Here is a 22,613-nt window from a genome sequence, read left to right as displayed (position 1 = left end):
AAGTTGAGTGTGACTGATATAGACCGACTGATCTATCAGTGTGTGTGTGTGTGTGTGTGTGTGTGTGTGTGTGTGTGTGTGTGTGTGTGTGTGTGTGTGTGTGTGTGTGTGTGCGCGCGGTCACCCAGGTGCTCTCCTCAGGAACGTCTCTTTATCTCCAAAATCCCTCCACTCACACAGACAGACTCAGTGAGTAATTGAAAGATTAGAAACTAGATAGTGAGACGGTAAAGTTCTCAGACGCCAAGAAAACTAATTCACGGTATCGGCTTCAGAAGGACGTCGCGAGGACAAACAGACCTCGTCTTCACCTCGGCTTAAAGCCCGTTTTTTTCTGTCACTACTGAGCGACGGCGTCTGCGATTGACCTGTTCACACCTGCAGGAGAGAGCCAAAAAACACATCAAAGACACAAGCAGCTGAATGCAAACCGTTTGTCTCCTGGTCTGTCGTGACGGCGGCGCTGAATTAAGAGTCAAAGGCTCAGCAAAGTCATTAAAATGTATCCTGTAGGAGCCTTTAAGATCTGCAGGAAATTTCCTGATAATCTGCCCATCAGTTCAAAACTGTCAGCCTGCTGGAGGAAAAAGTCCAACGCGTCCTCGTCCCAGCGTGTCACATGCTGCCGCTCTGTCAGTGACCTTCTGCGTCTACGCATGACGTGTGAGGTGTCCGTCTGCGTCAGCTGTTTACGCTCCGGGACGCACAGAAGCATAAATATACGTATATTTAAAAAGATACCTGTCTTATCCCAGTTTGTGGGATATTTAGGTAGCTCATTCTCAGATTTGAGGACATTTCCAGGATTTTAGACATTTACAGGATTTTAGGGTGTTTCCACAGTTTTGTGACGTTTCAAGGATTTCAGGATGTTTCTAGGATTTTAGGCCATTGGTTCAATTTTAGGACATCTCTAGGACTCTGAACATTAGGGACTTAGTTAGGACCTGTGTTTGAGGTTGCAGGGGATCCTCCACTAAACAAAAACTACTTTGATACGGTACACTCTGCCACCTCATATTTATCATTAAGTACATTGTCAACTTTTTTTTGCAGTTTGTGGGATATTTCTCAGCAAGTAGCTCATTATATTTTCCCCATTTTGAATGAAATCAGATGTGTTTTCTCAGGTTTCAGTGGTTTAAATGCAGCACAAGAAAACTGATGTTGATGCAGGTGTTAAAGGGTTAACCACAGACCTTATTTTAGGTGTTTGATGGATAAATTGGTTCAGAGAGAGTGGCTGTAACATTTGAAATCACTTTTTAATAAGCAACTTCCTGCCTGAATATAATTAAACATTCTCTGCTGTGTGGAGGGAAAGCCATGACTCCCTTTAACTTAATGATTTACAGACTTGATTCATTGAAGAGGTGAAGAATATTTCCCCATTCCTGACCGGGATAGCTTTAAAAAGGGTCGTCGTGATGTATTTCTATAAAAATGTAGCACATATTGGTGATTTTGGCTGCAGAGAGAAAACTATTCTCGGCAGGTAATTTTTTGTGCTTTAGTTGAACTTGGCAGGTGAGCCAAAAAGTTAATATCAGAAGCCACTCGTACAAAATGATCTCCGGCATGCAAACTCGTCTCTGCCAAAAAAAAAAAAAAAAGCAGGGGAACTGCTGGAGTTGAACAAAGCGGACTCTGTGGACACGTCAAACTGGGATCACTTGAGAGACAGGTTTCATCAGAGCGATATCAAACATCATCTTTATCGCAGGCGGGCAGACGGCTGCAGGGGCAAACATGACAGAGGAAGTCGTTATCGTCACTGCGGGGCGCTGAGGCAGACTATAGACCGACCACGAGGGAGGGAGGCAGAGCCCACTGGGAATTCCCTCAAGCTGCAGCACATGAAGGGTTCGTCTTGTGCTGTAAAACCATCTTTATCTTCCCTGCAACATGGAAGAAAGAGAGGCTGCAGGAGGAGGAGGAGGAGGAGGAAGGCTGTGCGGAGAGAAGAGGAGCTAAAAAGGCAGAGGAGAGGCATGAAAAAGACAAAAAACAGGGACAGAAGCGTGTTTGTGTGTGAAAGTGTGAGAAAGGGAAGATGTCAATTTAAAACGGAAACAGGGAGTTCAGACACATTTTTATCAATGCATGTTTTCATGACTTTGAGGCAAATTTTAAAAGCCATACGTTTTTTTGAAAAGACCATAAATACTCTTTTTTGCTTATTTTTTTTATAACTATTTTAGAGATTTTAATAGATACATTATTTAAAAACATAAAGAATTTAGAACAGGATGAGAACTGAATATTTAAATATAACTCAGGGATTGTTAATTTATAAGAGGGGAGGGAGTGGTGCAAAAAGGGGGAGATATGTTGAATAATTTTTATGTGATGTTGAAAACTCTTTTTTTTTATTTTGGCTTTTAGGGGAGCCATTCAACTTTATATGGCTGTATTTTATATTTACCGCCAATTTTTAAAGAAAACATGCCGTGGGTTTGGAAGGCATGTTTTCTTTAAAACTGTGGTCTTTTTTTTTCTTAAATTTGTTTGGTTATTTTGGAAATTTTTAAAGAAAAATGATTATTTTAGATATTTATTTTAGGGTTGTTTTTTTTTTCATTTTTTGTGATTTTTTTATTTTGGTAATTTCTTTTCATTTACAAATGTTTGACAATTTCTAAAGAATTTTCGGCTTTTTTTCAATTTTGGCTTTTATTAGATTTTCTAAAGAAAACGATGCACATTTTAAGATATTTGTTTTGGTGTTTCTTAAATGGCCTTTTTTTTTTTCTTTAATTTTTTTGAGCAATTTCTAAAAAAACAATCCTTAATGGTTGTGTGTCCAATTTTCGGTCAGTCAGACGTACAAATTGAGTGGTGCGCAGCCTTTCAGAGTTGAATTTTCAGACTTTATTTATAGCGCCCCCATCCGGCCTACTGCATCATACGGCATCATATTCAAGTTCCAGTCATTTGTGAAAATGTCAGGAAGTAAAACCTCACAAGAACTTCCGAAAACACAGCTCTGAGCCCAAAAATTGCATGAAGGAAACTAATTTCGGCCTCTCGTTTTGGCGATCTCGTTCTTTCGGTCGCTACCCGAAGCTCTCGACCGGTTTGGGACGTATAGCTGAACCAGTAAAACCAGAGCTTTGCCTTCTATCTGGGCTCCCTCTTCACCACGATGGTCTCGCTCATGCAGCGACGCTGAAACACAGAAACAGAGAAAAAGAAGTGAAGTGTTTGACTTTGGGCGAGAAACAGAAAATGAGCAGAAACTTGAGCCTCTGAACATCGACACAGTCGCAGAGTCTATACGTCAGCTGTTGGCTTTAATCTTCAAACAGACCTGCCCGAGTGAAGAGAAAAAGATAATTATGTTCTGTAATTAGGTTCAAACAGAGTCAAACCAATTACTGAGCCAATGAAATGTATTAATTTGAGCTCTGCGTTCAGACGGTAAGAAGTCATTAAGCGTGTGACAGCGGCTCCGAATCTCAGCTCCAAAGATTATGACAGAGAGCCTGGTTTTAATAAACCTCACAGGGAAACATGACACGCCGGAAAAACAGCCCTCTGTTCTCTCTCTCTTCATTCGTTGTAAGAGGACTGAAGTGTAAAGTGGTTGTATTTGTTCCTATTATGGAAAGAAAATCATCCCGCAAGAAATGATTCAAGTTCATACCCTCCCCCATCGGCGCTTTTTCACTCCCGTTGCTCCTGATTCTGTCCGATTTTATGATTTTTTATTTCTATCATCGTTCTGTCGTCACACAGTTTAGACAGAGTTAACACCTGTCATTTCAGGGGTTTTGTACCTGGATAAAATTCACCTGACGCTGAAGATTCTCCACTCGAAAAACAAATGTTTGGCTCAAAAAAGAAAAAAAATAGCTGATAATTTGAAATTAATAAAATGAAAAATACCTGAAAATAAGCAACAAAAAAAGAGAAATGACCTAAAGAAACAAAATTAATAATTTCTCTTCTTTCTGTAGCATAATTTGAAATACATAAGTAATATAATTATAAATATAGTTTTCTTGACATTTTGATAATATCTAATAATCCCCCACAGCTGATTTTTCAGATCATTTCCATGTCACCTTTCACCATTAGAATTTCTTTTAAACTAGGGCCCAAAATGGTCCAAAAACTTTATTTATAATTAGTATAATTTTATGTTAAAAAATTATGTTAAAGAAAAAATGCAAAATATTTATTTTTTTCCAGTTTGCAGGATTGTTTTGGATACTTTTCTTGTTTGCTTTTTATTTTATTTTATTTATTTATTTATTTATTTTTTATGAAACTTAATTTTACATTTTAACAAATTTCTTGCTGATTTCATTTCTCACTGCTGCCCTTTTTTCCCTCGTGGTTTTGAAAGAAATCAAACACATTTTCTGTAGTTTCAGAGGTTCAGATGCTTGTCTGATTGAGTCTGATTGCAAATTAAACTGACATCCATCCAGGTGTTAAAGGGTTAATATCAGAGTTGGTGCAGTTTCCTTTTGCACGTGAAATGAATGCTGCCAGTTGTGTTTTTGAGCAGAAACATTCACACAGTGACACATAATGTCAGATTGTATCCGGGTGCATATTTCCTAATTTAACAGATTTGCTTGTTCTCTGGCATATTTTCAAATCTTCAAGCAGCAGCAGCAGCACATTATTTATACATTCACAGATTATGAATTTAAAATCTCATTTTGTGTAAGTGTGAACTTGAGAATTTGACTTCGTGTGGCACTAAACAGTTTGCCGCACTCTTAAGTAATCCCCGTCAGGCGGCGGCGGCGTTTGAAGAAGTGGCTCGGGCTGGACTCTAAAAGCTGACAGTCGCCTCCGTTTACCACAAATTCTTCTTTTGATGTGAGATTCATATTACGCTGCTGATGAGTCAACAGCATCAGACTAACTTTAGCTCACTTTTTCCAGAGCGTTTGATGCTGCGTCTTTGGTCTTTTCCGTCGTGTTTACACCGGGGAGGCTTTGTTTCACACAGGAGGGATGTGTTGAGGTTTCTTTTTTATTATTATTAATAACTGAATAAAAAGCAGTGGAAAAGCCTGTCAGCAGCACAAAGTGTGGCTTGTTTTCTTTTTACTGCCTGATTTCTGCTGTGAAATTATCTTTAATAAAGATTGGGTGATAAATTGAATACACTCGCGGCTTGTTCCACATGCGATGTATAAAATGACTGTCGCAAACATTAAGAATAAATTGTTTGGTTTGTTTTTAGCCACCAGCATGAGACCCACTCGCCCAGCCCTTATAATAAAGCTTTAAAGATTAGATTAACTTTATTGATCCCGAAGGGAACTGAAACGCCAAGCAGCTCACAGTCAAACAGTAAAAAAGGATCACACAAGACAATAAAAACAAGTTACAAATAAAAACATAAAAAAACACAAGCCTGGACAACACTAAAGGACTAAAACCTATAAATAAATAAAAATAATAATAATTAATTATTTTTTCTCTTTCTCTATTTTGCCATTGCTTTGTTTCCCTTGCTGGTTGACTTTTTGTTTTGTATTTAGCCTTGGTTTATATTTATTATTACTGATTTGTCATACTTGTATATTTTTATGTGCTCTTTCTCTTTACTTAGTGTGCTGAATATGGATATTAAATGACCAAAAATATATATATACATATATATATAATGTGATAGGGCTGTAAACATTTCCAGTGTGCTGTATGTTGTACGTTTGGGTTTTTTTCATATGGAATAAACAAAAGTTTAAATAAATAAAGAGATAAATAAAAATCAGAGGGTCAGTAGTCGGTTAACACAGTTTAAAGTGACGATGGTTATCTTTCTTGCATTCACCCTTTTTATCTTGATTTTTTTGTCTTCCTTGACACTTTCTTTCACGGTCCTCTTCCCGCTTTTTCCTCCCTCTGACTTGTTTGTCTCCCTCCGTCTCTCTGCAGGTAACGATCTGTTCCTGGTGGCGGTCCACGAGTTGGGTCACGCGTTGGGTTTGGAGCACTCCAACGATCCCAGCGCCATCATGGCTCCTTTCTATCAGTACATGGACACGCACAACTTCAAACTGCCTCTGGACGACCTGCAGGGCATCCAGAAAATCTACGGTGAGCCTTCGGTTTATTTATCGCGAACGGTCTCTTCTGTCAAATCAAGATTTTTTATTTTGTTTAAAAAGCACTATATTGTTCTTTTGTTGGTCTGTTGATCAATGTTTTGTCAAAGTGATGCTGATTTTGATTTTTTTGTTTTTGTTTTAATGCACATTTTCAATTTGTGCATTTCGGTGAGTGGAAATGACAGAAAATTAAAGAAAAAAAATTAGCTTTATAAACTTTTCCTGGTTCAACTCCAGTCGGGGGCAAATGAACATATCACATCATGCAGGCTGGTCAAAAGTGATGTTGCTTTGGCTTTATTAACCCTTTGAATTACTGCCAAGTTGGCTTGATTTCTTTGGAAAACTTTGGGGAAAAAAGGCAATGAGCAACTTGTGAGAAAATGACTCAAAAATTTGCAAGAAATTAGTAAAAAAGTACAAAAAATACTTGAAAATTATCACAAAAAACACAAACAAAAAGCTGGAGAGTAAAAAAAACTGTCAAAAAAAATCTAATAGTTCTGGAAAATAATTGTGAATATATAATTAAATATAGTTTAGTTTTAGAGATTTTTTTCGAGAGCAGTAATATATTGGTATTGGTGGTATTTTGTGCCCGGTTTATTTTTTTTGTTTGTTTTTAAAAATAATTTTTTCTTGAGCCTCATTGAGTGACTTGAAGGAAATTCATGACGAAGATCGTCTGAAATTTTTATATTGTCCTGCAGTCCTAGAATGTCCTAAAATCAGAGAAATGTCCTAAAATCCTAGAGATGTCCTAAAATCGTTGAAACATCCTGAAATCATGGAAATGTCTGGGAAATTCTCAAAATTATTCAAAGTTCTAGAAATGTCCTAAACTTCTAGAAACATCCTAAATTTCCAAAAACATCCTAAAATCATATATATTTTCTAAAATCCTAGAAATTTTAGAAACACTGGGCAGCTGTGACTGGCCCCTGGCCTGCTGACATTTTGCAAAAGTGGCCCCTAAACAAAGCAGGTTTAGACTCACTGACCTTCAGCATCTATAACATGTACCGACGACTGTTTTGCTCTCATTTTTTGGTTATTTTCGTCTGGTTTCCTTAAATCTTAAATCAGGAGGGTTTTCCGTATCTGGAGTATGAAGTCTTCTGATGTGAAGAGGCTGCTGTAGAAAATGTATTAGCGTGACAAAAACTACTGTAGAGAAGAAATTTTAAAAAGTAAAGACACTGACAGTCTATTGCAGAAAAACGCCGACCACAGATACTATTGAAACAGGGCCTTATTCCATGAAAACCTGATTAATTTAACACTTTAAGTCGAGACTGGAAGTGAAGAAACACTCGACTCGACTCGAGACCTAAAAGCAAAAACTTGCCAAAGCAAAAGCAGCACACCTTGGATATTAATTATTCATCTTAAAGCGCCGAGTGTGGCTGAGTTGCGGAGAGCTGCCGTCCAGCAGCCAACAGCGGAGCGCTGCAGCGGCTGAAATATGGATGAATGTAAAAAACAGATCTGTGTGATAAACAGCACGCAGCGCTCATCAGTCTTTGCCTGGAAAGAAAAACATTTTTAAAAAGCAAAATGTGTGACTTTGAGTCTTTTGTGTTTACACCAGAGACTTTATTCCCTCAAAGAGAAGACTCCGCTTTTCTCCTTTAAGTGAACAAAGGCGAGCGACGGCCCGTCAGACGCAGCAGACACATGACCTGACACGCTTCCTGTCGGCGCTGAAATAATCATGACAGCTTTGTGTTGTAATGTCGTGTAACGTGAATCTGGGATTCAAAGAAGCGGGAAAAAGAAACTTGAAGTAGCATGTCTGCTGGCTCAGAAATAATGTATTAGTGGAGAGTATTTCCATCTAGATCACATTAAATATTTTATCACAACTGCTTCACAAATACCCAGAGTGATGCTCGACCTACAGCCCGCGGGCCAAATCTAGACACCGTAAGGGTGCCGAGTGGCCCCCCAAATCGTTCTCTGATTCACAATAAAAATAAAGTGATTCACACTTAGAAATTTCCTTAAATTCTAGAAACCTTCTAAAATCCTAGAAAAATCCTAGAAATGTCTAAAAATCCTAGAAATGTCCTAAAATCTTAGAGTCATCCCTAAAATTCTTAAATCCTAGAAACATCCTAAGATTTTGAGAAATGTCCTAAAATCCTAGAAATGTTCTGCAATCCTGAAATGTCCTTTAATCTTAGAAAGCTTCAAAAATCCAGGAACATAAAATTTCAGAAATGTCCTTAGTTTCTAAAAGCATCCTAAAATCCTAGAAATGTCCTAAATTTTGACAAATGTCCTAAAATCCTCGAAACATCCTAAATCCAAGACATGTCCTAAAATCCTTTAGTCGTGTCTAAAGTTCTAGGAATGTCTTAAAATCCTAAAAATGTCCTAAAATCTCAGTAATGTCCTGAAATCCAACAAATGTTCTAAAATCCTAGAAATGTCCTTAAATCATAGAAATTTCCAAATATCTTACAAATGTCCCAAATTTCTAAAAGCATCCGAAAGTCCTAGGAATGTCCTAAAATCCAAGAAACATCCTGAATCCAAGACACGTCCTAAAATCCTACATTCATCTCTAAAATCCTACAAATGTCCTAAAACCCCAGAAGTATGTGTGGGCCTGCCGTGACTGGCCCCTGGCCCGCTGACCTACAGTATCTGTAACGTGTACTAACTGGATTGTTTCCTTTAAGCTTCAAAGCAGGAGGGTTATCTTTCTCCTTCAGATCCAGAAACGATCTTCACGTTAAAGGTCGTCATGCACAGGTGACATTTCGAGTCGGTGTTGAAGGGAAACAGTGAGGTGTGCAGTGTTTCTCTTCTTCGCTCTGTTCAGCCCGATATTTTACCTGCTGAGAGTTGATCCTGTTTGCGTCACTGCTCCGAGTCTCCAGCACCTGAAAATACCAAACACGCTCTCAGTGAGAGTTTTTCTATTAAAAATGAGACCAGCCCAGTCGCCAGCAGAAAATGTTGTACATCTCTGCAAGCCACGAGTGTTACATTTGTACGTTTCATATGCGTCATTTCAACATCTCAAGTGAAACACCTGCCAAGCTGCAGACTACTGTTCAAGAGCAAAAAAAACAAAACAAATTTGGTTGCTTTAGTGAGTCATCACCATCTTTCCAGCAGCTTTTTAGCCACCGCCATGGGGGTTTTGTAGCAACCAGTCACTGTTTTTTTCTTGCAGGGGATAGTGCCACGAAATAGTGCCACGGTAGGGAACCAAGCAAGATGGAAGGACTTTGCCTACCGTATTTTTCTGCATTTTTCTGCATTCCAAAATAAACCTTGTTATAGGTGTTTTCCTGCCTCACACGAGTGTTTGGATTTACAAAATAAAGCAGGAAGACGAGTCAGAACCGAGACACCTTGCAGACTAAGTGGCCTAAGACCTACAGTGTGCTGAAACGGCCCCTATATGTATTATTTTTTCTTGAAATATTAACTTCTTAACATTGGATAGACTTTGAGGTTTTTTTAGATTTTAGCTTGAACCTTTTTTCAGCTTTGTGGTTGAATTCATAAAAAACAGCTGCTTTCTGCTAACAAAAATAAAAGCACTGTGACTCCAGTAGTTCCAAAATCACTCTATACACCCACAAACAACGTGAGCGAACAGCGATCCACGAGCACACAGCAATAACTCACTGCTGTCTTTTCACCAGGCATCCCCACTGCCATGCTGGAGCCCACCAGGCCGTTACCCACCTTACCATCTCGGCGGACACACTCCACCTCCGAGCGCAAGCATGACCGTCACTCCCGTCCGGCGCGGCCGCCCGGCGACCGGCCCGCGCTGCCTGGAAATGGCAAACCCAACATCTGCGATGGCAACTTCAACACTGTGGCCTTCTTCAGACGGGAGATGTTTGTCTTCAAGGTGAGCAGAGACACAACACAAACACGGTGAAGAAAGACATGAGGTCAGACTGCTGCTGCTTTGTCCTTTTTGTTTCCCAAATTTATCGCCTCCTGATGTACTACTTATTAGATATATCCTGAATAATATCATATCATGAGTAATACTCTGAGTAACTGTAACAATTTTTCTCAGGTGGAGTTGATCTGGAGGTGAAGAAGTTCAAAGGTTTAAATCAGAAATATTAAAGTGATAGTTGTGGATTTTTGAAGTGGGACACTTAACTGTCATCAGTGTGTTACATACAGTAGCTGGTGGCTGGCATGCCCAAGGTTTGCAGAAACAGAGGGGTGCTCTTCAAAGTCACTTTAAAAAAAAATTATATCAGTCTGACATGTTTTCCTCATACATATATATATATATATATATATATATATTCGCAATTTCACAATATGATGCTTAATGGAAACCCTCCTACTGACTAGATATCTCATACTTTAAAAATTAAAAACTGTCAAAACTGTCCCTTTAAAAACTTAGCATCTTTGCAACTGTCGTTGCTACGACGATGTCAGCGCATGTAGATGCAGCTGCCTGTAGCTCCTCAAATACTTGCTTCTTTTTTGCTATATTTTGCTATATTTTTCTTTTTTTCGACTCCACGGCCCCTTATGCTGAGGCACGACTATTCTACGATAGAGAAGCACTTATCAACATCAGGAAAAGTTGTGCGGAGTTTGGACTGAATGCAGCAGACCACGTGAGGATCCCCACTAATGGCATACACCGAGCTGCCAGTCAGACCAGAGGGGAGAAACGAATCAGAAAGTGCTGGACGAAGAGAGGAAGGAGAGCCAGCATCAAGGCGAGGCTGACCTGACTTGGAGCTGTTCCTCTACCGAGCCTTCTTCTGGCTAATGTCCGCTCACAGGAGAATAATGTGGATGAGATGTGATTAAGGCTCACTCAGCAACAGAAAATCAGAGACTGCTCTGCACACATCTTCACTGAGACATGGTTAACGCCTAACATCCCAGATCAAGCTGCTGCACTGGATAGACTGACCTTGTTGGGAGCTGACAGGACACGCGGCTCAAATGCGAATTCAAAAATTGCACTGAGGAATTTGAATGATGCCACCAGCATCAACATGCCCAAACAAACAAATGGAATTTTCATAGAGTTGCTGATTTTAATCAATCTATCCTTCAGCTCCAAAAATGTAGCAGAATCAAGGACAAATGTAGTTTTGTTTTGTAGATATTGTTTAAAAAATGACTAATAAATCTACCTTCTACCTTCTAAATGCACTAAACTATCAAACTGGTGGAGGAATCCAGGTTGCACGTTTTCTGCTAAAGGTGAGCAGTCTGTGACCAGAACAGTGTAATTAAACGGGCGTCAGCTGCTGCAGAGGGTGAGTCATACGGCCCCAAGTTGCTCTATAAAACAGAGCGACACTAGGGGATTCGGATAAAGCTTAATTATACATTAAGTGGGGAGGATTCAGGGCCTAAGTGGCTGTGAACGAGGTGAAGTCGCTCTGCAGCTCAGGAGGTAACGGCCGCTCCGACACTGGCAGCGTTACGGGTTCAATTCCCACTGGAGATGCCCGTACTAAAAATGTGTGCACTCATAGTACCGCATGGCTCTGCAGATGAGAGAGCACAGTGTCATACAGTACCATTCAACATGTGATCATTAGCAGCAGTTTTATGCTCCCAATACAGCACTACTATGAAGAAATCTTTGAATATTCAAGTACTGAAATATTACACCTCTGTGTGTGTGTGTGTGTGTGTGTGTGTGTGTGTGTGTCTGTTTGAGAAAGACAGGGGGTTACACACCGGAAAGCAGCGTAGAAGAGGAGGAAAAATCCATTTTGATGTCTCTGATCTTTAAACTGAATGTTAGAAAAGGTCACACGCTCGTCTAGCTCTCCGTCTGTCCGCCGTCCCGCCTGTCGATGTGCGTCTCTCTCTTTTCTGTCTGCTCACCTGTCCGTATCCGTCTGCTTCCTCTTTGGTGGATCCCTGACAAACGATCTCATTTCCCTTTTCCCCACTTTTCTTGTCCGTCTGTCCTCTTGCCTGTCTCCTCATCCGTCTGTCTCACTCTAATTTCTTATGTCGTTCTTACTTGAGGACAGTCTCACTCCAAATTGCGTCAAACTTGATGAGAAAAAGAAGAATGCAGGGTATCTGTTGTTGACTTCTGTTAAAGTAAAGATAACTTTGTCCAGATTAAAATTTTTCAAAAATTTGCAGGAAATTTCTAAAAACTGTTTTTCTTGGGAAAGCTTGCACACCTCTGCAGCTCATTCACATTCCCAACTCATCAAATACCGTCAGGCGAGTTCTCAACCCTCTCTCTCTCTCCCCCTTTCATGCTTAATCTGTGCTTACTAATGAAGGCAGAAAAAAAACAAAAGTAATCTTAACTCTTAACCTTAACCCGATCCATCGGGCCGGGTTAAGGTTAAAAATTTGTGCTAAGTGGCCGGGGTGAGGTTGAGAATATGAGCCGATTGCCCGGGAAATAATAATTTCAAGAATTAACTAATTAACTAATTTATTTAATTCTTAAAATGTAAATCCAAGGTACAAGGTAGATTTATTGGTCATTTTTTAAACAAAGTTTAAAATATTAAATTGCATTAGTCCTTGATCGTGCTGCATCTTTGAGCTAAGATGAGTTGATTAAAATCAGCATCTGCTATGAAAAGTCCAAAGATTTGCTGCTGGTGGCATCATATAATTCCTGCAGTGCATTTTTTGAATTTGCATCAGAGTCTTGTGTCCTGTCGGCTCAGAACAAAGTCCTCCCAGTGCAACAGCTTGATCCGGGATGTTAGGGGTTAACCATGTCTCTGTGAAGATGTGCCCAGAGCAGTCTCTGATTGCCCAAAAATTAAGAAATATATCACAAAAAAGTAGCAAGGATTTGAGGAGCTATCAGCTGCTGCATCTACATGCACATCGTCATAGCAACCAACCAATATTATCAATATATGTCACAGATATGATATATTGATTGACTGACTGATTGATTGATTGATTGATTGATTTTGAAGCAGACTGCCACACACCTGGTGTGTCCCGGTCGTTAGAGGCCGACTAATACTTATGTAAAATTATAGTATCATTGATATTTTTGTCCTAGCTTTTCAAAACAATTTTCTATATTTCTTGCCACTTGTAGGTCATTTCTTGCCAGGTTGCTTATCATCTTTTTTGTTAATGTTTTCGAACAGAAGCACTGTTTCAACAGAGGTTAGATTTGGGCTTGTAGTGATTGCAGCTCATTAACCGAGTGGATCATTACAACAGAAAACAGTCAAACTGAGAGAAACGAGCAGCTGCTACAGTTGCACTGGGCCTAAATGAGATATAGTCAGAGCTATTTTAGGCTCAGGAGTGAACTTATACTGCATATACGTTTCATGTGGATCAGCTCTTTCAAACTGGGTCAGTACGCGCTTAGTAGCATGCAGGTGTGTACACTAGTGTTGAGTGTAGTAAGAAGTTGTGAGAATATATTTAGGTAAAACTTTGAAGGTCAGTTGGCTCAAACAAAATACAAGTTGTGTCTGTTGTAAACTGTCTGCTGAAGCAGCATTCTAACCAAAATTGTATAAATATGTATGTGTATATATATATATATAAGTAGAAATGTCCGCAGCAAGAAAATGGATATTTAAATAATGCAGTTACAAGATATATTTTTCACCTTTATTAAACATGGAAAATAGGCAATGAGCAGCCTGTCAAGGGATGTCCCACAAATTGTAAGAAATCAGTAGATTAATAGGTTGGATTTTTTTGTTTGTTTCTTGTTTTTTTTTTTTTTACTAATTTTGTGCTTTGGAGTTAATTCTTTTTAAGTTGCTCTTTCCCTTTTTAAAAGAAATCAAGACAGTTTTGAAGGTATAAACTAACATTATTAGGAAAGCAATGACGTTTTTTTAATTTATTGACAGCTTTTTTAGTGAGTTGCAGCAGAGTTGGAGCGACTGTGTGACGTGTGTAGAAATTTTTTGGATTGTGACGTCACACGCTGAAAGAAAAGCCTCCCTGTAACTTCAGAAAAGCATCATCATCGTCATCGATCAGAGAAACAAGGGCGATTTCCCTTAAACTCTGGTACAGAAAGAAGCGTATTAGGACATAAAGAGCACTGAGAGCCAGTGGGCGTTTGAAAGGAGACACTCATTATGGGATGTTTCCTTGGTGAGAAACACTCATGGTTTCTTTTGCAAGATGTGGAGCATTGATTTTCTTTTCTTTTTTCTTTTTTTCTGTCTGTTGGTTCACACAGAAAAGCATTAACGGGCAGCAGTGGATGATGTCGGATCATTTGAGATGGAGTGTGTGTGTGTGTGTGTGTGTGTGTGTGTGTGTGTGTGTGTGTGTGTGTGTGTGTGTGTGTGTGTGTGTGTGTGTGTGTGTGTGTGGCGCTCAGCGGGGACCGTGCTTGGCTGTGTCCTAGATTCACCGAAGCCAAATGATAATGAGCTAAGATTGATGCTCGCCTTCTTCTTCTCCTCTTCCTCTTCTTTGCTTCCTACCTTGCATCACCTCACTTTTCTTTTCTTTGTTTTCATCCTCTTTTTTTCACTCCTTCTTCTTCTTCTCCCACTGTGATACCTCAAGTGTGAGACATCATATATGTCGCTGCAGCGGCATCTGCGAGAGTTAGTGTCTCCTTCTTTTCTTAGAGATTTTGGGGGAAGTAAATGATGTGGGGAATACCTCGTGGAGTGAATGACATGACAGTCCCGGATGGTTCCCGACAGACAGCTCAGGCTGTGTGGTTTGAAAACACATCAGATAAAGCAAAGATCTCGTCTTTGTGTCACATTTCAAAGTGAGTTTTCATATGCAGCATCCACTTTGCCTCATTAGGAGGGTAAAACAAGCACAAAACTTAGGCAATATTCTCAAAATGACAATAAAACACAATTGCAAAATCTTCTTATCTTATGCAACTTCTCCTCTGTTGATAACATCCCAGTAACCATGGCGATGGATGTTCAAAACATTAGCAGCTTTATTTCTATTGCAGCCACCGCACTAGCCGTCATTATTTCCAATCCAAGGCCACGTAGGTGTGTTATACTCCATGAGAAACTTATGTGTAGTCAGTGTATTACATACAGTAGCTGGCGGCTACGCCAAAGAGGTTGATATCAAAAAGTATTTTAGCCACTTCAAAAAAGGCCTACCAAAAAAATAAAAATAAAAATTGATATCAGGCTAAGTGGGCACTATTTTTTGAGTATTTTCACCGCTTTACCTCACAGTCACACAGACTTTTCCTGAAGCACTACATTTCCCATCAGCTGTTTCTGTTTCTGCAGACCGTATGTATGTATATATACACTGTATGTAATGCTGGAGGCGGGTTTCCACTGCAGATTTGTGCAAAACTTGAGCTATATTTTCAATAAAGCACAATTGCGAGACGACTGTGTTTGCACTGAGTGATGTTCTGTGACTTCTCCTCTGGCAATAACATTCATGAAGCACGCCGATGGACGTTCAAAACGTTGGCAGCTTTATTTCTATTGCAGCCAGGAATAATATGACAGAATCATCATGCACACTTTCAGATTTGTAATTCCAGATTTGTCTCAGATACCAAATCAGACACTTTCAGCTGTAATGCAAACAGCAGCTCAGTAAAGATCTTATATCTACTTCCCATCATTTTGACTCTTATATTTAATAACCACTGGAGTTGTAATCTATAAAGTTACATCGTCTCCAGTGACACTGAGTCTCTAACTCGTGCCTCATTATGTTGCAGGACCGGTGGTTTTGGCGTCTGAGGAACAACAAGGTGCAGGAGGGTTATCCCATGCAGATCGATCAGTTCTGGAAGGGCCTGCCGCCTCGCATCGACGCCGCCTACGAGAGATCTGATGGCAAATTTGTCTTCTTCAAAGGTACGAGGAAAAATACCACTGGCACTTTTTTTGCTAAAAAAGCTCTATTTTGATGTTGTTTATGCACTCTGGCACCTTATGGATACTAAAAGTACAAAATCAATTCTCTCTGTGAATCACTTCATCTTTATTGTAACTTAGAAAATGGTTGCCGACACACTATTTGGGGCCCGATTTGGCCCACAGGCTGCAGGTTGAGTATCACTGCTGTATGGGTTTAGGCACAAAAAACACATGGTTATGGTTTGGAAAAGATTCTATTTTTGCTTAAAATATCCACTTTTGGGGCTCAAGACCCACTGAAAAAGCAACAATGTCTCAGTAAAAACACAAGCGTTTTTTTGTGGCACGACCCCTGACAGAAAATCAGCCACAGGTCACAATAAAAACATATCTGGGGGCTAAGAAGCTGCTGAAAACCACCGGTCTTATTGTTTGTTGGTCGTGCACAATGGTCTGCAGCTTGGCAGGCATCTCTCTCAGGTGTCACACCATCCCTCCACCTCCTGACGACACAGTCGGCTCATTTACTTTAGAGACGCTGATATGAATCATATGAAACAAAATTCAACGTATTCGTAGTTTAGAGACATGTAAAACGGCAGCCTTTTCTTCTGTTTTCAGTGGAAAAACTTTTCTCAAACAAATCTCCGTCTGCCATCTGCTCCGGTGTTAGTCGACCCTGTCCAGCTCTCTACATGCCCTCCTCCTCCTCCCGAAAATATATTTAATAAAGTGTGAAATAGAGAATGGCAGTGTGGCGGGGAGCTCCCCGTCTAAAGTAATAGCATCTGAGTCCATGTATGAAACCTCCCTCATCCCCCGGCTGCTGACTGTGGAGTCACTCTCTCTGCCTCCATCTCTGTCTCACTCTTTCTCACCCTCTCTGTAACACACACAGGCACACACACACACACACACACACACACACACACACACACACACACACACACACACACACACAGGCACACGCACGCTGACATCTTCTGATGGAGTGTCCTGCTATCGCAGCCAGCCAGGAGCAGATATTAATAGCTTTGCTCTCTCAGCTGCCGACTCTCTCTCACTCACTCACTCACACAGACACACACGCACACACACACACACACACACACACACACACACACACACACAGACACACACACACACACACACACATACACACATTAACACACACGTACACAGATTCACACAATGACACAGCTCAACCAGGCTGTAACACACACACAAAGACACTCAGTGATGCTTCTTGCACACATTTTGGACACGTGTGGACAGAACACGTTTGTCAGTGTGTGCGTGTGTGTGTGTGTATGTGTGTGTGTGTGTGTGTGTGTGTGTGTGTGTGTGTGTGTGTGTGTGTGTTTGTTTGTTTGTTTGTATGCAGGTAATTCTCTGCTCCATGTGTGACATGAGAAACTCTTCTTGCAGTTGCTCAGGGATTCCTTTTGAAACCTTCTGTTCCTACAGTTTGGAGATGACGTGCACAAAAACAGCACCAATTTTTTTTTTTTTTTGCTCGCAAATACAGGTGCATTAAAAAAACTGAATTTTGTGAAAAAGTTAAGAAAGTTAAGACGAGACTCATTACATAAACTAAAAATGTTATAACTGATAATTATGATGAAGAAAATGAAGAAATGAAGAATTTCTTTTTAAAAATATTAGATACTAGTAGATATATACCTTTCAGAAGTTGGACATATCTATAATCCTAGTAAATGTTCAAATAATTTGAGATACTGGATTTCTAAATTTCCTGAGCTATAACCCATAATCACCAAAATTAAAACAAAAAATGTCTTAAAATATTTCAATTTATGTGTAATGAATAAACATGAATTAAATTACGAAGAAAAATGATTTTTTCATGATATTCAAATTTTTTAAGATGCAAAAGAAAAATTATGCTTGATGTCCTTTTAATTAAGTCAACTTTTTGCATACGATTTTTATGTAGATCTAGCAATAACGTTTTTTGTTTTGTATGTAAAATCAGTAAAATCAAATTAATTTTACAAGTAAATTTAAGTTGACTTTACCAGAAAAATTAAGTTGATTTTACTTAAAAAAATATATTGCTTACATACAAATGACTAAGTTCAAACAACATTCTTGCTTGATCTACATAAAAATCTCATGCAAAACGCTGCAGTAATTCCTTTAAGTAAAGCAGGCACTTTATTTTTATCAGTGTGCATATTTTTTGATGGCAGTTTTAAAAGTTTTGCTCTGTTGTTTGATTGCATTATAAAGAAACAAAAAAACCTCCATCGTATGTTCCCAGTAATGTGTACAGTTACTTTAAAGAGTCCAGCTGCATGAAGTACCCGGGGGAATCTATTCATGTCGGTGTTTGTATTTATCGTTCCCATATGTTGTTTTTTCTTTCAGATGATGAGCACGGGTTTTTTAAAGGAGTTGTTGTTGTTTCGTGCTAATTTAATTGCCCAGTAAAAGAGCTTTTATAGAGCAGATCTTTGATTTAACCAGCAGTTTTTTAATCTGTCTTTAATTTTCCCTCGTTTATCTTCTGAACAATGAGAAGTGGATATTTAACGAAGCTGCAGAGGAACGTTTCATCTTCATGGTTTTTGAAGAAGAAAGCAGCTTCTGTGCTGTAGTACAGTTTGACTGTGACGTCACTGTTTTCTGAAGATATAGTCTTTTTTTAGAGCTAGGGAAAATGTCTAAGGAAGAAAAAGCTGGGAAACAAACTTTATTTATTATTATCAAAATCACATATGTTACAGAATTGTTTCAGGTTTTAAGCACTATTTCCAGGTAATTTCCTTTTTATTGTATTTACAGTTTCATTTTTCTTTACTTTTATTTGTAATTTCCCTTTTAATTCTTTTTTCTTTATTTTGTTTTTTCCCTTATATTCAGGTAATTTTCTTGTTTTTTAACTAATTTCTTGGTAATTTTTGCATTGCCTATCACTACCTTGATTGTTTTTTTTGTTGTTGTTTTTTGGGATTGTTGTTTTCTGGTACTGCACTTTCCATCACTAAAACTAAAATAAAAATAAATTGCCCAAATAAACATGCATACAGCCTGGTACAAAAAACGGTTGTGGTCTCTTCCGGTAGTTTCAACATTAACTGTATGAGGTTGCATGAGCGACAGTCTGTGTGCGAAGCGTCTCCTCAGTCTGTGAATCAGCTCCGCCCTCTCGTCCAATTAAATTGTGACAATAAAACTGAAAATATGTGTAACATAAGTGCTGACTCATGTTTTCCCACACCTTCCAGGCGATAAGTACTGGGTGTTTAAGGAGGTGACGGCTGAGCCGGGTTACCCTCACAGCCTGGTGGAGCTGGGCAGCTGCCTCCCCAAAGACGGCATCGACACGGCGCTGCGCTGGGAGCCCGTTGGGAAAACCTACTTCTTCAAAGGGGACCAGTACTGGCGCTACAACGAGGAGAAGCGCACGGCGGACCCCGGGTACCCCAAACCCATCACTGTGTGGAAGGGAATACCGGACGCACCGCAGGGAGCCTTCATCAGCAGGGAGGGATGTGAGTGTTCACTTCAAACATTTTTTTACACTTTTCAAAGGGCTTTGCAGATGTTTAAAACTTTAAAGAGACAGTTCACTCCAAAAATCCCCCCCAAAAAATGTCCTTCTTACCTGTCGTGCCATTTTTTAATCTAGATTGTTTTAATGTGATTTGCTGAGTGTTTAAGATATCAGCTTGTTAGAGATTTCTGATATTTCGGTGGGCAGCCACAAATAAATCCATGTAAGGGAAACACTAATATTTAGGGGTTTTTTATTATTATTTTTCCATTTATTGTCATTTTAGAAAAAAATGTGTATTTACATTATAAATAATTAATTATATTCCCATTGAATTACTTCTCCCTCAGTACAGTACAAACAAAGACAACAGACTCACACAATCATGTAGGGGAAACACAAATATTATTTATTTATTTATTCATAATTCCTTTATAGTCATTTAAAAAAGTAATTGTTTAAATAAATACATTTGTATTATTAAAAAATAATTTTATTCACATTCTCAACATAGTACAAGCTATGGCAACACACTCGACTCACATCTTTATAAGGAATATATATATATATTTGTTTGGGTTTTTTGTTTTTTTTGTTTTTTTACTTTTCCCATAACACAGTACAAGCAAAGGTGACAGACGTACACACCTCAGACATCCATGTAAGAGGAAAAAAATTATAATCCCTTTTACTGTCATTTCAAAGAGAAATTCTATATTTATATAATTTAAAAAATAAACATTTTATTCATATTGAATTACTGTTTCCTCAACACAGTACAAGCAGCAGTGACAGACTCACACAGACACGCTGTCAGCTGGAAGACAAGTGCTCATCATCACTTCCACTTGTCGAGTTCTGACCTCATGACCTTTCAGTGCCCAGAGGGAGGGTGTGTGTGTGTGTGTGTGTGTGTGTGTGTGTGTGTGTGTGTGTGTGTGTGTGTGTGTGTGTGTGTGTGTGTGTGTGTGTGTGTGTGAGAGAGAGAGAGAGAGAGAGAGAGAGAAGGATCAGAGGTGGTGACATGTTCATGGTGACATGGGCATTGTGTCTCTGTGTTAGATGAGAAACTGTCCTGCAGGGATTGTGTGTGTGTGTGTGTGTGTCTGTGTGTGCGTCTGTGTGTGTGTGTGTGTGTGTGTGTGTGTGTGTGTGTCTGTGTGTGCGTCTGTGTGTGCGTGCATGCGTGTGCATGTGTGTGTGTGTGTGTGTGTGTGTCTTTGGGCCAGATATCCTTGTTGTCGTTCTCTGCTTTCTTTAGTTAAGTTCAAATGTGGTTCCTCTTACCGGGGGCATTTCGAAGACCGGACCTCTGTAAAAAAACAAAAAATAATCTCCAAAATTTTTAAAATAAAACACGCCCTCCAAACCCACAAACCTGAGGTTAGGATGGCCTGTTTTCTTGAAAAAGGTGGAAAATTGGCGATTTTATTTTCCTTCAAATTTTTGGGGTGATTATTTTTTCTTTTTCATTTAATTTTATTTTTCTTTTTATTTTACTTTTTTAAGCTTACTTTTATAATACTTGAGCATAAATCACCTGATCTGGTTGTTTGGTGAGGAGACCTCTGCCTGATAATTTGGCTTCTGATAAAAACCCTGAAATTCTGTATCTTAAGTTCAAGATTCCTTTATTTGTCATTTTTATGCTTCACATAGAAACAAAATTGTGTTTCACATATACACCACCTAGAAATTCAGTTCAGACCATAAAAACTTTAAAATAATAAGATGACAAAGCTGATAGTTGTCAGAGAAAATAAGCGAGCACACATTTGCAGGTGCTGGGCCGGCAGATCATCCCCAACATGCCAAACAGCGTCAGACAGCAACTGATTTGTAATGTGAAACTTCTTTATTCAGTGTTTTTACCAGCATAAATCACCACGCCTGTTGGTTTTGAGGAGGAAGAGACCTCCTGAACAATGAACGCTGAAGAAAATTCTAACCAGGAGAAGTTTCAGCTGGTGCTGAAATGCTTAATGTCACTGAATCTTACGCACTGCTCCTTTAAATATAAATGCAAAACACTTTACGTATGTAAAATGAAAATGAAAATGTATCACTGACCTGCAGACATTTAATGAAATATCGGCTAACACACACTTATTTTACCCTTTAATCTTGTGTGTGTGTGTGTGTGTGTGTGTGTGTGTGTGTGTGTGTGTTGTAGTTGAATCACTTCATGTTTTCTCCTCCTGTTCTCTCTCTCTCTCTCTCACTTACCATCCCATTTGTCTCCCAGCTACAGTGTCTGTCTCACAGGCATTACATAATATTGCCCTTCAATAAAAACAACCACCGCTGGGACCGAAATACTGTAACTGCCTGTAACCTCCGTGTCACAGCAGAAATGTTATTGCCGCTAATGAGATTCTGCGTCACAGGGATCTGCCAGCGCCGAGCGAGGGAGCCGAGGTCACTGACGGATGTTTTTCAGTTAAGGAGAAAGGTTTTCTTAAAGAGTCAAGGACTGTTTGTCTCTGAGCTTTTTTGAAACAAAGGAAACATGGTGGAGTTGTCTGTCCATAGTAATGTGCGATCTGGTCTCTATTCTTGTGATTTTTTTGACCGGACCAATAATTTTAAAGCTCCAGACAAAACAATTATGGGTTTGTTAATTGGTTAAGTTGGAATTTTTGGAGTTGAGGTATTTCAGCAGTGAAATCATAGTATTGAATAGCCAATGAAAGTGCTCAGTGCAAAAAGAAGACTTTGATTTATTATTTTTTTATTTGATTTGATTTTTTTTTTTTTTGTCATTTGATTGGATTGGACTGGATTTTTTTGTCTGATTTTATTTCATTTGATTTTTTTTTATCTGATTTGATTTAAATTTGTTTTTTTCATTTGATTTGAGCCGTGCCCTGATACCAGCTCTCCTCCCTCTCTTGTCTTTCGGTTTCATTTCTCCCCTGTGGTCTGACTGGCCGTTCAGTGTATGCCATGTCTTGGGAATCCTCTCGTGATCTGCTTCATTCAGTCCAAACTCCACCCAACTTTTCCTGATGTTGATAAGTGCTTCTCTATAGCAGAGAAGTCATGCTTCAGCAGAATGGGGAAATGGAGTCAAAAATTAAGAAAAATATTGCAAAAAAACATAGCAAGGATTTTAGGAGCTACTGGCTGCTGCATCTGCATCTAAGTGCACTGTCGTCTTCTTATCGTAAAACTTAACTAATCATAAAATCAAACATCAGGGTGATG

At 39.1% G+C, this 22,613-nt stretch overlaps 1 protein-coding gene across 2 annotated transcripts in view; it reads left to right on the top strand.

Annotated features, from left to right (window-relative positions):
- The window catches only part of mmp24 (matrix metallopeptidase 24), an 82,657-nt gene that overhangs the window by 49,167 nt on the left and 10,877 nt on the right, over nt 1-22,613 (top strand). For both annotated transcript variants that reach the window (XM_042495632.2, XM_088070932.1), the window contains exons 6-9: nt 5,905-6,066; nt 9,743-9,957; nt 15,745-15,883; nt 19,138-19,404. In XM_042495632.2, coding sequence (XP_042351566.2) covers nt 5,905-6,066; nt 9,743-9,957; nt 15,745-15,883; nt 19,138-19,404 — 783 coding nt within the window. The remainder of the gene's footprint in view (nt 1-5,904; nt 6,067-9,742; nt 9,958-15,744; nt 15,884-19,137; nt 19,405-22,613) is intronic.

This window comes from Plectropomus leopardus, chromosome 2, assembly GCF_026936395.1.
Source record: "Plectropomus leopardus strain MGB_pleo_1.0 chromosome 2, ASM2693639v1, whole genome shotgun sequence".
Lineage (NCBI taxonomy): Eukaryota > Metazoa > Chordata > Actinopteri > Perciformes > Serranidae > Plectropomus > Plectropomus leopardus.
Note: the sequence above shows the minus strand (reverse complement) of the source record. Positions and strands in the feature narration are given on the sequence as shown.